This window comes from Triticum aestivum, chromosome 5D (genome assembly GCF_018294505.1).
Source record: "Triticum aestivum cultivar Chinese Spring chromosome 5D, IWGSC CS RefSeq v2.1, whole genome shotgun sequence".
NCBI lineage: Eukaryota > Viridiplantae > Streptophyta > Magnoliopsida > Poales > Poaceae > Triticum > Triticum aestivum.
The window spans coordinates 17,380,558-17,393,710 of record NC_057808.1 but is presented as its reverse complement, the minus strand read 5'-3'; the positions used below and the strand labels follow the sequence as shown (position 1 = coordinate 17,393,710).

The 13,153-nt window shown below is 47.0% G+C and overlaps 1 protein-coding gene across 9 annotated transcripts; it reads left to right on the top strand.

Annotated features, from left to right (window-relative positions):
• Positions 1 to 3,939: 3,939 nt before the first annotated feature.
• On the top strand, positions 3,940 to 10,852 carry LOC123119151 (uncharacterized). 9 transcript variants are annotated; one of them, XM_044538856.1, is made up of 6 exons: positions 3,940 to 4,104; positions 4,686 to 4,772; positions 4,861 to 8,088; positions 8,616 to 8,812; positions 8,914 to 9,031; positions 9,770 to 10,014. In XM_044538856.1, exons 2-6 carry the CDS (start codon positions 4,722 to 4,724, stop codon positions 9,791 to 9,793), a joined length of 3,618 nt encoding a protein of 1,205 aa, XP_044394791.1. In that variant the 5' UTR covers positions 3,940 to 4,104; positions 4,686 to 4,721; the 3' UTR covers positions 9,794 to 10,014. The 9 variants fall into 9 exon arrangements, with proteins under 9 accessions (XP_044394791.1, XP_044394793.1, XP_044394792.1 ...); XM_044538858.1 differs by having other exon boundaries at positions 4,864 to 8,088; positions 9,770 to 10,012; XM_044538857.1 differs by having other exon boundaries at positions 3,948 to 4,332.
• Positions 10,853 to 13,153: the final 2,301 nt, after the last annotated feature.

Genomic DNA, 13,153 nt, shown 5'->3' with positions numbered 1-13,153 from the left:
GAGTCCAAACGGAATGAAACCTTCGGAAAAGTTATTTTTGGAAAGAAAGCAATACGGGAGACTTGGAGTGCACATCAGGGGATCAACGAGGAGAGCACGAGGCAGGGGGGGCGCCCACCCCCCTGGGCGCGCCCTCCACCCTCGTGGGCCCCTCGTGGCTCCCCTTACCGACTTCTTTCGCCTATATATTCCCATATACCCTAAAACCTTCGGAGAACAGAATAGATCGGGATTCCGCCGCCGCAAGCCTCTGTAGCCACCAAAAAACCAATCGGAACCCTGTTCCGGCACCCTGCCGGAGGGGGGATCCCTCACCGGTGGCCATCTTCATCACCCGGCGCTCTCCATGACGAGGAGGGAGTAGTTCACCCTCGGGGCTGAGGGTATGTACCAGTAGCTATGTGTTTGATCTCTCTCTCTCTCTCTCTCTCTGGTGTTCTTGATTTGGCACGATCTTGATGTATCGCGAGCTTTGCTATTATAGTTGGATCTTATGATGTTTCTCCCCCTCTACTCTCTTGTAATGGATTGAGTTTTCCCTTTGAAGTTATCTTATCGGATTGAGTCTTTAAGGATTTGAGAACACTTGATGTATGTCTTGCCGTGCTTATCTGTGGTGACAATGGGATATCACGTGATCCACTTGATGTATGTTTTGGTGATCAACTTGCGGGTTCCGCCCATGAACCTATGCATAGGGGTTGGCACACGTTTTCATCTTGACTCTTCGGTAGAAACTTTGGGGCACTCTTTGAAGTTCTTTGTGTTGGTTGAATAGATGAATTTGAGATTGTGTGATGCATATTGTATAATCATACCCACGGATACTTGAGGTGACATTGGAGTATCTAGGTGACATTAGGGTTTTGGTTGATGTGTGTCTTAAGGTGTTATTTTACTACGAACTCCAGGGCTGTTTGTGACACTTATAGGAATAGCCCAATGGATTGATCGGAAAGAATAACTTTGAGGTGGTTTCATACCCTACCATAATCTCTTCGTTTGTTCTCCGCTATTAGTGACTCTTTGTTGCATGTTGCGAGGGATCGTATTAAGTCCAGAGCCTCGTTTAAGAGCGAGGTTTGGATGTGGAAGCGAGAGTCCATGGGGCTGGACAGAGTGAGAGCTTCCTGGCTATGCCTGCTTGGTGCGAGCCTCAAGAGTTCGGATCTAGAGTCCGGGGGCGAGTCCGGCCTTTCAATGATAGGGGGAACCTGGACTGATTCTGAGTTCGCCGTGGACACGACCGCCTCCGGATCCTCGATAATGCGGTTTGTAGCAGAGAGTCCGGTGGGCTCCAGACTCCCATCTTCGGACCTAGTAGTTTGCTCCGGATGTAGGGCCAGAGCCGTGGTCGGGGCCGCGAACCCTTCGACAATCAAGTCTCCTCGGATATCAGCGACATAATTTAGGTTCCCGAAACTGATCTGATGACCAGGGGCGTAGCTGTCGATCCGCTCAAGGTGGCTGATCGAGTTGGCACGCAGTGCGATGCCACCGAATACGAAAATTTGGCCGGGGAGGAAAGTCTCCCCCGAAACAGCATCATTCTAGATGACCGATCGAGCCATCGAACCATCTGTGGACAGCATAGTGAAACTCTCAATGAAAGCACCAATGTCGGTGTCAAAACCGGCCGATCTCGGGTAGGGTGTCCCGAACTGTGCGTCTGAGGATCGAAGGTAACAGGAGACAAGGGACACGGTGTTTACCCAGGTTCGGGCCCTCTTAATGGAGGTAATACCCTAGTTCCTGCTTGATTGACTTTGATGAGTATAGGGGTTACAAGAGTTGATCTACCTCGAGATCGTAATGGCTAAACCCTAGATGTCTAGCCTGTATGATTATGATTGCCTCTACGGACTAACCCATCCGGTTATTTATATAGACAATGGAGGGGCCTAGGGTTGTACAGAGTCGATTTACAGAGAAAGAAATCTTTACATCCGAACGCCAAGCTTGCCATCCACGCAAAGGAGAGTCCTATCCGGACACGGGGGAAGGCCTACTATCTTGTATCTTCACAGCCCATCAGTCCGGCCCATGTCAGCAATGCCCGGGGCCCCCCTAATCCAGGACTCCCTCAGCAACGCCAAGCAACGACAAAGGCAAGACCAAGCTAAGGAGATAGCTCTTTGAGGAATCCAAGGGCGGATCAAGAAGACCAAGACAAGTCGAAGGAGCAAGATATCACTAAGGAAAACCTCCCTTACAGGGCAGGCGAGCCCGGTCGGGTCAAGGCCACACCGAAGAACAAGTCTCAAGACTCCCCCAGCAGGCTTGCCGGGGACGCCGAGGGCAAAACACCCCGCCAAGGAACCATCGCTCCACCGCACAGCGACCAAGTCACTTATCAGTGTGGTGTCGAGCCCCCAAGTGATTAAGTGGCTGTCCTCTGCACGTGGCAACCATTTGGGGAGAAGATTCACCCTGCATGACACCCGTCCAGAGGCGTGTCAGGCAGGCAGGGCGAGAGACAGCTAAAGTGGTGCGGCAAGGCTTGCTGGGCTACTCCCACGACGTGACACTAAGTGGCGCATTTAATGCGCCTTGTCCTGTCTGAGTTAGGTATGATAGCACTATTTGTTATTTGGTTGGAGGGTTGTTTGAGAGAGACCATCTTCGTCCTACGCCTCCCACAGATTGATAAACTTTAGGTCATTCACTTGAGGAAAAATTGCTACTATTCTATAGAACTCTGCGCTTGGAGGCTCAACACGAGTCTATAAGAGTAAAGTTGCGTAGTAGACATCACAGTGGACCGAGGAAGAAATGTATGTCATGTTATCCAAGGCCGCATCCACCTTGCACCGCCAAGCGGCGAGGAAGTCATGAAAAAATCCCTTCTTGGCGAAGGCGCAACGGGACGCCCTGAGCTACCTAAAGTTGTAGGCCGAGGGAATTTTTTGATAAAGGGCGGATTTTATTAGCTCATGTGAAGCATCAAGAGAATACAAACACAATAAGCAGACACCCGGCCTCTGCATAACTAGGATGCACACAGCCAACACCAACGCACATACACACAACACGCCAGCAAATAGCAAAGTCACATGCGACCAAAGCTATGCGTAGGCGATGAAAAATTAAAACCCAAGCGACCATATCCACGATCAGCAAATTACGACAATGACCATATCCGCACCAACTATCTTATGACACCACATGGACAACGAATTTCTTCAACAGCAACGCCTTCAGAAAGGGAGCGGCGCTCAAGCACCGTCGTCACCGGATCCAACAACAAATGCTAGAATCTAGATTTTCACCCTGAAAAATCAGTCCGAGCATAACCGAGCAATGCCTTCAACAAGGTAACGATGTAAGAATAACATCACCATTGCCAGGTATTCCAATTGGCCAGACCTAGACTTTCACCCCGGAGCTCGAGACCGGATGCATAAGTAGCACCACCATCGAAGTCACTCATGTGTTGTCGCCACCACTTCTCCACGATCCCAACAACTACATGCGATGTGATTGATGTCGTTGCATAACCATTCCTTTGCGTCAAGTCGCTGCCCATAGTTTGCATCTCACCGTCGAAGTCAACCATTAGCCTGGAAAATAGACTTTTCGATGACCGTCGACATCGTGGAGCTGTAGGAGGCACTGCAGCACACAGCCAATTGGATGTAGATCACCGCAACCAAGCTGTCCAGATCTGACCAATTGGATGTAGGCCGAGGGAATGGAGGGAAATTTCCATCATCTCTTATAATTTATGCATGATAGTGTAGCGAGTAACCCACAAGGTGCAAATCGGCATAAAATCTGATATGCGCCATGAACACATTATTATTTTTATCAAATTCATGAACATTTTGCGAACCCGCACACAATAGTTTTTCAAATTCGTGCACACAATAGTTTTTCAAAAGCAGCAGCAGCAAAAGCATTTGAACTGGGCCGGAGCCCGTGCCGTCCCGTCCCCACATGTGTGTGAATCGCTATGTCTCAAAAAAAAAAGTGTGTGAAGCGCTGAGGAGCCCCTTGGCTTTCCTCGCATCCGACGGTGGTACCCCGGGGCGGGGAGGCTTGTCGCCGTTGACGGAGGAGGGGAGCAACAAGCGGTGGTGCTCTGCTGGCCGACTCCGACCCGACGTGAGCGTGCATCCCTCCCATACTCACTCGAGCCACACATCTCCATCTCCATCTCCCCTGCACGTCTCTCCTCCTCCCACGCCCTGCTCTCGACCGTGCAGGTGCGGGGCCGCGCTAGCTACAATTAGGATTGGTTTGGGGCTTTCTCCTGTGGGGGCGACCGGGTCTGGCGGAGGCGAGGCCGGCCGCTTTGGCCCTCTCATCGATCTTGGCTGCTTTTCTCTCCTCGTAAATGCACCCTTCCTCTCCTTGCCTATGAGCTGTTTGATGAAATGCTTCTGCCCTTTTATCTCGCACGCTGTACAATCTCCGCCAGGTTGTCGGTGGAGGTTTGTGAGCACGCTTTCAACTCTACTTGGCTACACCTGTACTGTAACAAGATGCATTTCTTTCCAGTTTATTGAATAGATACTTAAGGATAGAATGTTCTTCTATCTGCCACTCACTGTCCTATCACTCATTTAACCATGTGTTTATTTTCTTACAAACCTCCTGCTGTAGCTAGATTTCTTTGTATATCACGTACCAGTACTGATTATTGATCTTATTCTTAAATCTTATTTCGTGGTCTTCAACTGCAGGTTGGGTTCAGATTGTCTTTGAGACAGAAACACAACATGCAGCGCTCTAACCTTGGCAGCAAAAATGATCTGAATTTCATTAACAAGGTTGTGGAATATTTTGCATATCTTCATTTAAATATCTGGTGTTGACCTGTATGTGTTGCTTATGTGCACACTCTGTTTCATTCCTAAGCAGCACAAGGCGGCGGCGCTGCTTCTTCCCCCAAAACCAAATTTGGAGGAGGGGAAGGAAGAGGCCGGGATGGCGTCGAAGAAGAAGAAGCAGAAGCGCAAGGAGTGCAAGCATGTGAAGATTATGCCGTCATCTCCTTGTGCCTCCGCGGCCAAAACCCCAATCTTGGAGCAGGAGGAGAAGGTGACAAGGAAACGGAAAAGGAGGATGGAGCAGGAGCCATCCGGCAACTTGCTGTTGCCACTTCAGCCTGGCCATGCCTGTAACTCATTCCTTCAGTCCCCCGCACCCGAGATCCTAACGTTGGAAGAGGCGGCGGCGATGATTAGGAAGAAGAATATGCATAAAGAGCAGAAGGTGGACACGCTGTCTTTTACCCAGAATCCTACCTTAGAGGAGAAGCAGGGGCAGAAGAAGGAGCGCAAGCGCATGGAGCAGATATTATTATCTCCTTCTACACCTGTTCCTGCTGGAACCACGATTCAGGAGCAGGAGGTGAAGGTGAGAAAGAAACAGAAGAGGAGGATGGAGCTGCAGCCATCCGACAACTCGCAGTTGCCACTACACCCTGGCCATTCCTGTAACCCATTCCTTCAGTCCCCCGCGCCTGAAATCCTAACGTTGGTAGAGGCGGCGGCGATGATGAGGAAGAGGAATATGCGTAAAGAGCAGAAGGTGGATCCTACTTTAGAGGAGGAGCGGGGGGAGAAGAAGGAGTGCAACCACGTGGAGCAGACATTGTTATCTCCTTCCACATCTGCTGCTGCTGAAACCCCAATTCAAGGGCAGGAGATGAAGGTGATCAAGAAACAGAAGCAGAGGAGGGGCCAGGAATCATCCGGCAAATCACAGGAGCCATCCGGCAATTTGCCGTTGCCACTTCACCCCAGCCATGCCTGTAACCCTCCACTAGCTGCCCCACTCCTTCAATCCCCCGCTCCTGAAATCCTAACATTGGAAGAGGCTGCGGCGATGATGAGGAGAAGGAAGATGCCTAAAGAGCAGAAGGTGGACGCGCTGCATTTTGCCCCAAATCCTACCTTAAAAGAGCATGGGGAGGAGGCCATGATAGCGACGACCAAGAAGAAAAAGGGCAAGTGCATACAGCAGATATTGTCATCTCCTTCAACATCTATTGCTGCTGAAACTCCAATTCAGGAGCAGGAGGAGAAGGTGACCAAGAAACAAAAGCAGAGGATGGGGCTGGAAGCATCCAGCAACATGCCGTTGCCACTTCACACCGGCGATGTCTCCGAGCCCCTACTCGCTGCCCCATTCCTTCAAGCCGCCGCTCCCGAAATCCTAACGTTGAAAGAGGCGGCAGTGATGATGAGAAAAAGGAAGATGCATAAAGAGGAGAAGGTGGACGCACTGCCTTTTGCCCAAAATCCTACCTTAGAGGAGGAGCAGCTGGAGGAGGCCATGATGGTGACGAAAAAGAAAAATCACAAGCGCGTGGAGCAGATATTGTCACCTCCTTCTTCATCTGTTACTGCAGAAACTCCGATTCAGGAGCAGGAGGTGAAGAAACAGAAGCAGAGGAGAAGGCAGGAACCATCCGGCAAGTCAGACCTGCCATCTGGCAACTCGCCATTGCCACTTCACCCTGGCCATGCCTTTAATCCCCTATTCGCTGCGCCATTCCTTCAGTCACCTGCTCCCGAAATTCTTACGTTGGGGGAGGCGGCGGTGGCGGTGACGATGAGTAAGAGGAAGATGCGTAAGGAGAAGGTGGCTGCGCTGTCTTTTGCCCAAAATCCTACCTTGGAGGAAGAGCAGGGGGAGGAGGCCATGACTGCGACGACTAAAAAGAAGGAGCGCAAGCGTGTGGAGCAGATATTGTCATCTGCTACATCCGTTGCTGCCGAAACCCCAATTCAGGAGCAGGAGGTGAAGGTGACCAAGAAACAGAAGCAGAGGAGGCAGGAACCGTCTGGCAAGTCACCATTGCCACTTGACCCTGGCCAGAGTCGCTGTGTTCAATCACAAGGAGCCAAAGCTCCACCAGAACAAGAGGGAGAGAATGATGGCTGCAAGGGGATTAAAAAGAGCAACGGGAGGAAAACCCGTGTACGTGTCCTCAGTAAGCATGAGCTCATCCAGGAGGCAAGGAAACAGCCTCAGCCGCTGCCCGAAGGCTTTGTGCCGTTCAGCGATTTTGTTGCCAGTTGCACGGAGCAGAATCCTGACCATTCATCGCCTTACAGTGCATTTTTCGACCAGTTCCGCTATAACCCCGTCTGCAAAGATCGCAAATCCCCACTTCCCAGAACCCCTGATCGTCTGGCCAGGTTGCCACCTCGGGGTCACTCATCATTTGGGTCATCTCAGCTCGCTGCAAATGAAGCTTCCAGAGCTTCTAGGCCGGACACCATTCTAGCGTCCAAGACAAAGCAGCAAGATTCAGGTTCAGGATCACAAGAGAAAGTTAGTGTAGAAGTAAAGCAAAACCCGGAAAACAAGACGAGGGAGAAGAAGCAAAGGAAACTATCTGGCAAGTCACGATTGCCATTTGACTCCAGCCGGACTTGCTGTGTTCAGCTACAAGGAACCAAAGCTCTACCAGAACAGGACCAAGAAACTGATGCCCCAAAGGTTAACAATATTGAAAAAAGGAACAGCAAGAAGGCCCATGCCTGTGCTCCCAGCAAATGCGAACTCTTCAAGGAGATGACAAAGGAGCAGACGCTGACTGAAGGCTTTTTGGCACCCAAAGATTTGGTTCCCAATTGTACTGAGCAGAGTCCCAATTATTCATCGCCTTCTGGTGCATCCTTTCATCCGTTCTGCTATAGATCTGCCCGGCAAGATCTCAATCCCCAACCTTCTAGAAGCACTGATCATCTATCCAAGCTGCCACCTCGGCATTACCCATCATTTGAGTTGCCTGAGCTCACTATGAGTGAAACCTCCAAGGCTTTCAAGGCTAACAATTCTGTGGAGTCCAAGTCAAAGAAGAAAGATTCAGGTTCAGGCTCCACCTCAGGCTCACAGAAGAAACAAAATGTAAAAGAAAAGACAACCCCTGAGAAGAAGACGAGGATCAGGAAACCACGACCAGTGTTTACCGCTGCGGAGAAGCGCTCAGACAAATACCGACGCGTTCCCTTGGACCAGCTGGTATCACCGCCACGCTCTCCTCATAATCTCTTGCAGGAGAAGTATGCCTCTGACCCGTGGAAGGTTATGCTCATCTGCATGTTCCTCAACTTAACACAGGGTATACAGGTAAGCTCCTAGATTGTTTGATTAATTGTCTTCCCCTGTGAACTTTTGGAATCAAAACCATTGAACTGAATTCCTGCCAACTAATTTGACCGATGAGAGTTCTGATAGCTATGAAAGCAAAATAAACTCGCATGTGTTTCTGTAAAAGTGATGAATAATCTTAGTGATCGTTCTTTGTCCCCACTTATTTCATATATAAAATTGGCCAATCATGCCGTTTGTCGCTATTTGTAAGTCCAGGAGATAACCAAATTGGAATTGTCAGATGCATTTTATAGTTGATATATACAATGAGAACTGCTGTTTCGTTTTGATGGATCTTTGGAGAACCATATTGCTGCACAGGCAAATTTACCAGTTGCATGTTGTATGCTCCTATTTATTTATCGTGCTTGTCCTGTGTTGTGTAAGTGTAGCGCTGAACTTAGATTAGTATTCCATTTGTTTTAAGAAATAGTTCCCTGACCCGTCAATACCATTTTCAAGTTTAAATACAAGAATCCAATCCCGCCTGTTAACTAATGTAGGTCAAGAGGATATTGGATGGCTTCTTTGAACGCTATCCTGACCCTTGGTCTGCAATTAATGCTGATCCTGACAAGATGGCGGAGTATCTAGCGCCTCTAGGGTTGCAGCATATTAGGACACGCAATATCAAGAAATTGTCCAAGCAGTATGTTGGAAATGAATGGACCCATATTACGCAGCTTTGTGGCGTCGGCAAGTGAGTGCTGCCCTCTCAATTCATTTGTTAGATATGGAGTATTTGTACAATGGTGTTTCTTTTTCAGTCTGATTAGTAACTAGAAGTTATTCTTACTGCAGGTACGCAGCTGATGCTTATGCAATATTTTGTGCGGGTAGGGCGAGGGAGGTGGTACCTGATGATCACAAGTTAGTTGATTACTGGAACTATGTCTGCTTTGAGTTGCCCATGACGCAGGTAGTATTCTCGACACATACATTTTAATGAATTGCTCTGAGCTTACATTTTACAGTTTCATGGCTTTGTGTGATGCTAATCATTAGCTGAAAATGCTCATGAGCTTCTCTGAACTTCTCCATATACGTGCTAGCACTGGCTGCTCCACCTTGCTGTTCATGGTCAAACAACAGTTCAAATCCATGAAATGCACCCAAGGCCTGTCATCCTGTTTTTTGAAGATCTGCAACAATTTTAAAGTAATGTCGTTGAAAACTGTGTTTGTTCTCCATAAATATGTATGCTACGAGGCAGTCAAATAAGTAACTCCATCTGTGAGAACGGTGAGGGCATCTAACTAGTGGCAGTATCATCTATAGTGGTATGTGAGAGTGTAGCGTTGGCGCAGTAGATTAAGATCGAAACTTCCAGCATGCGCAGAATGCAGGATGGAGCTTTTGGGCTTTACTGATCTGGATGTCATAATCTTCACAGCATTTGACAATGCAACCCTATTTAAGGATGATTATTATGTTGTAGGGGGGTTGTTTTATAGTGAATTCGTAAAGGTTTCAGCTAGCACTGGTGCACTGAAGCAATTCCCGTAAAACAAAGTAGAATCCAGAAATTGAGTTTCATTCCCTGTTCCTGGATAATCATCGTAGGTAGGATTTTGTGTCTATTTGCGTCGGTGCTATAAACAGCATACTCTATGGTCATGTGTGTTGCATGCTAATTTGAGTTTAGTACGTGAAGCAGTGGTATATGACCCTGGTCAGTTGAGGGTCTGCTTGGTTCGGCTTTTACAGCCAGCTTCTGCTTTCCCACAGCAGAATCCCAACCAGACGAGTTTCCAGCTTCCCAGAATCTGCAAATGCAGCGACTTCGGCGTACTGTAATTTTTGCAGCACCCGGAAACCCGGCTTCCATCACAGTGAGGGCAAAGGATTCACGAAAATTACCCACCTGCCGCTCAGTAAGTCATACCGGTTGGATTTCTTTTTCCTACCGAGTGTAGCCATCGGCTCCTCCCCTGAATCAAACTCTAGCACGAAGAGGCTGTGCCCTCTGCCCCTCCTCTTGGAGGCCCCTGCTGCGCCGCCACCTCCCCGTTCTCACTCGGTGGTAGCTCCCTCCCTCTGATGCCATGCTTCGGTTCTGTTTTTTAAGTCTGTAATTTTCTTTGGATAACATTTTTTTTTCAAATTAGGGACCAAAGCTCCCAATTTCATTTCATTCAAAACGAAACTGATAACACGTAAGGTCTGTTTTTTGCGGATCCCTCGATAACAGAAGGTTCAGCGGAAATTAGCATACATAAAGGAGCGCCCAAATCACATTGCGCAAAATTATGGACGACATTGTTACCCCATATGATTGAGATTGTTAGTTTGAATTGTACATCAATGCTATATTGTCGTACTGTGCAGCATGGTTACTTGACATACATGACTGAATCCTGTTTCTCATTTCCTAGCAGATGGATTAGTTCAGTGCCAGCTGAAGTGCAAGGGGAAGCAGATGTGGATGACGCCATGCAGTCCTACTAGATGGGATAATTTTATAGTGTAACTGGGGTTGGTTTTGCGTGGTTCATGTACCTTGGATACTCTTGCTCCTTTAGATTAGTGTTAAGCCTTATTGAGATGATATTACCTGACAAGCACATTTGATGGATGCAGCGAGTTATGTTTGCGGTTGCTGTTCGTTAGTTTTCTTTTGTATATATACCGCGTCATGTTCAAAGGTTGGTACTGATTCATCGCTTTTTGTTATATACGTGTGCCATCAGTTAAAAGGTTGGTACTCGTCTTGGAAGAATGAATCTGCTTTGGTTTTAAATCTCTGTCTTTTCTTTGGGGGTGAAAACATGTGTATGAAAATTGATTGAACAAACAGTGAGGGCATTTAGCTCATTCTGGTGGTGGTATTGGTCGTTCCTTGGTCCACTTCTCTCAACTATTTTTATTAGAGATCCGAGTTCTTTTCGTAAAGAAAAAACAAATTGTTGTAAGTCAATTTTCTGGGAGAAGGGAGGTGAGGCCGAGCCGAGAGTGAGGCTGGGGACGACGCTGCAACAGTCTGGTGGAAGGAGGTTTAGAAGAGGAGGAAGATACAGGAGCCGTTAGATTGAAATCGGACGGCTAAGAAAATGACTTAAACCAATTTAAATTTTCCAGGGAACTTATACCTAGAGTAGTAAATAGTAGGTCCCTTAGAATGACAGGCAGATATTATTAGCAGGGAGGGAGTCTCCTGATTTGGAACCGTAATATTTTGGTTTGATCGAATATAGATAGGAGTATGAATCAATCAGAAGGAACAATTACTGGGACAGGCAAGGGGATCTACAGATTTGGATTGTCATTAATTAGGAATTAATCCATTCTTGCAAGCCCTTTAATCAAGCAAGCGCTGCCCTCCCCACCCCACCACCAGAAATCACATCGTCTCGTCTCATCTCATGCCCCGCAGCTCTCTCCCACCACCACCGTTGCATCCCTCCGATCCCTACCTACCTATGGCGTATTACATGTTTGTGCCTCAATGGTGGCGTTGCTTACTCAATTATACCGTATATCGAATCTGCTGTATACACGGCTGATTTGATTTGTGAACTGAGGCCCGGCGAGCCGTACGTGCACCGCCACCCGCCATCACTCGACCGTCTCTGCATTACAAAGGTGGTTACAATCATTTAAGTAAATTTAAAAAAACCTTCTTATATTTGAGACGGAGCTAGTATTTGTGTGCATTACCATTGTTTGATTTGATTGATGGTTTGTAGGCTGTGTACTGGTGAACAAGAACACTGCTGAAAGGACCATGGTGCAGTGTATCATTGGTAACAATGCACCAATCATTGTTTGTAGCCTCGATCCTGGACTAGTTGAGATGTGTCATCTTGAGCTGGAATATCAAGAAAACCATGAGGTTCACTTCTCGGTGCTCGGTGCGAATTTTGTGCATCTATCAGGATATTACTATTAATTAGCCTAGGCTATTTGCCGTTCCCTCTGTCCCACGATGTAAGTGTTTTATATTATGTTACGGAGGATATACCTAACATCTCGTCAAAGAGGAGCAGAGAGTACCCCGCAAAAAGAGAGAGGAGCAGAGAGCAGCTAGTGCTGACTATACACGCACACGCACGCAGTTGGAAGGAAGTAGTAACCGACTATTGGTCCTACTTTTCTTGTATTGAAGCTAATTAAATGTTTAATTTATATTATAGGTGGTGCTCTCTCTTTTTTTATATACTCCCTATGTTGTAAAATAAGTGTCTCAACTTTTTTTTTGACAGCGAATAAACTTTATTCCGAGTGCAACGATTCGGTGCCCAGGCTCATCTACACCTGGCCAGAAAAAAATTCACAAAAAATACTAGAAAAATTCGAAAAAAATCAATTTTTTTCTCATAGTAGAAAATTTGTTGCGTGAGGTTCGCACCAAATTTTAGCTTATTTGGACATCTGGCGCTCTCAGTAAAAAAGACAAATCGGGTCAAAACAGTACATGAACAGTAAACTGTTTTATAGACCTCGAATTTTTCTTTTTTGCCGAGAGTTGCTCATTTGTCTAAATGACTTAAAAATTGGGTCGGACCTCACGCATCAAATTTTCTACCATGAGAAAAAAATTGGATTTTTTGAATTTTTTTAGTATTTGTTTTGATTTTTTTATTCAATACGAGTGCAGATGAGCCCGGGCTCAGAGAAGGATTTTCCTTTTATTCCTCACATAATAGACAAGTCATTTACAAAAAGAGGAGAAATAAAGTCCGGGATATAACTATCCCAAAATCCCGAAAATCTAATGGTAAGAGAATTTCTAGCTAGGCTATCTGCTACCTCATTCGCTTTACGAAAACAATGCACAAAGGAAGTCTTTGCAAATTCCAACTCCATTTGCTTACACTCCGTCATGATAGCCGCCTCAGGACCAAAGTATGTTTCTTGTTGATTAAAGGCTTCCAGAGCAACCGTACTGTCAGATTCTATGATGAGTGAATTACACCCAATCCTTTCTGCGAGAATCATTCCATTTCAAACTGCAATTATTTCAGCTGCATCAACATTACTAACATGTGGTATGAACCAATTAGCTGCTGCAATAAAATCACCTCGGTCATCGCGAGCAACA

Bases quoted from the DNA above. Each gene is read 5' to 3' on its own strand.
- LOC123119151 (XM_044538851.1), top strand. From the start codon at position 4,377: ATGCTTCTGCCCTTTTATCTCGCACGCTGTACAATCTCCGCCAGGTTG. The intron at 4,773-4,860 runs GTTGTGGAATAT...TTCATTCCTAAG, and splicing joins ATCTGAATTTCATTAACAAG to CAGCACAAGGCGGCGGCGCT. The intron at 8,813-8,913 runs GTGAGTGCTGCC...TTCTTACTGCAG, and splicing joins CAGCTTTGTGGCGTCGGCAA to GTACGCAGCTGATGCTTATG.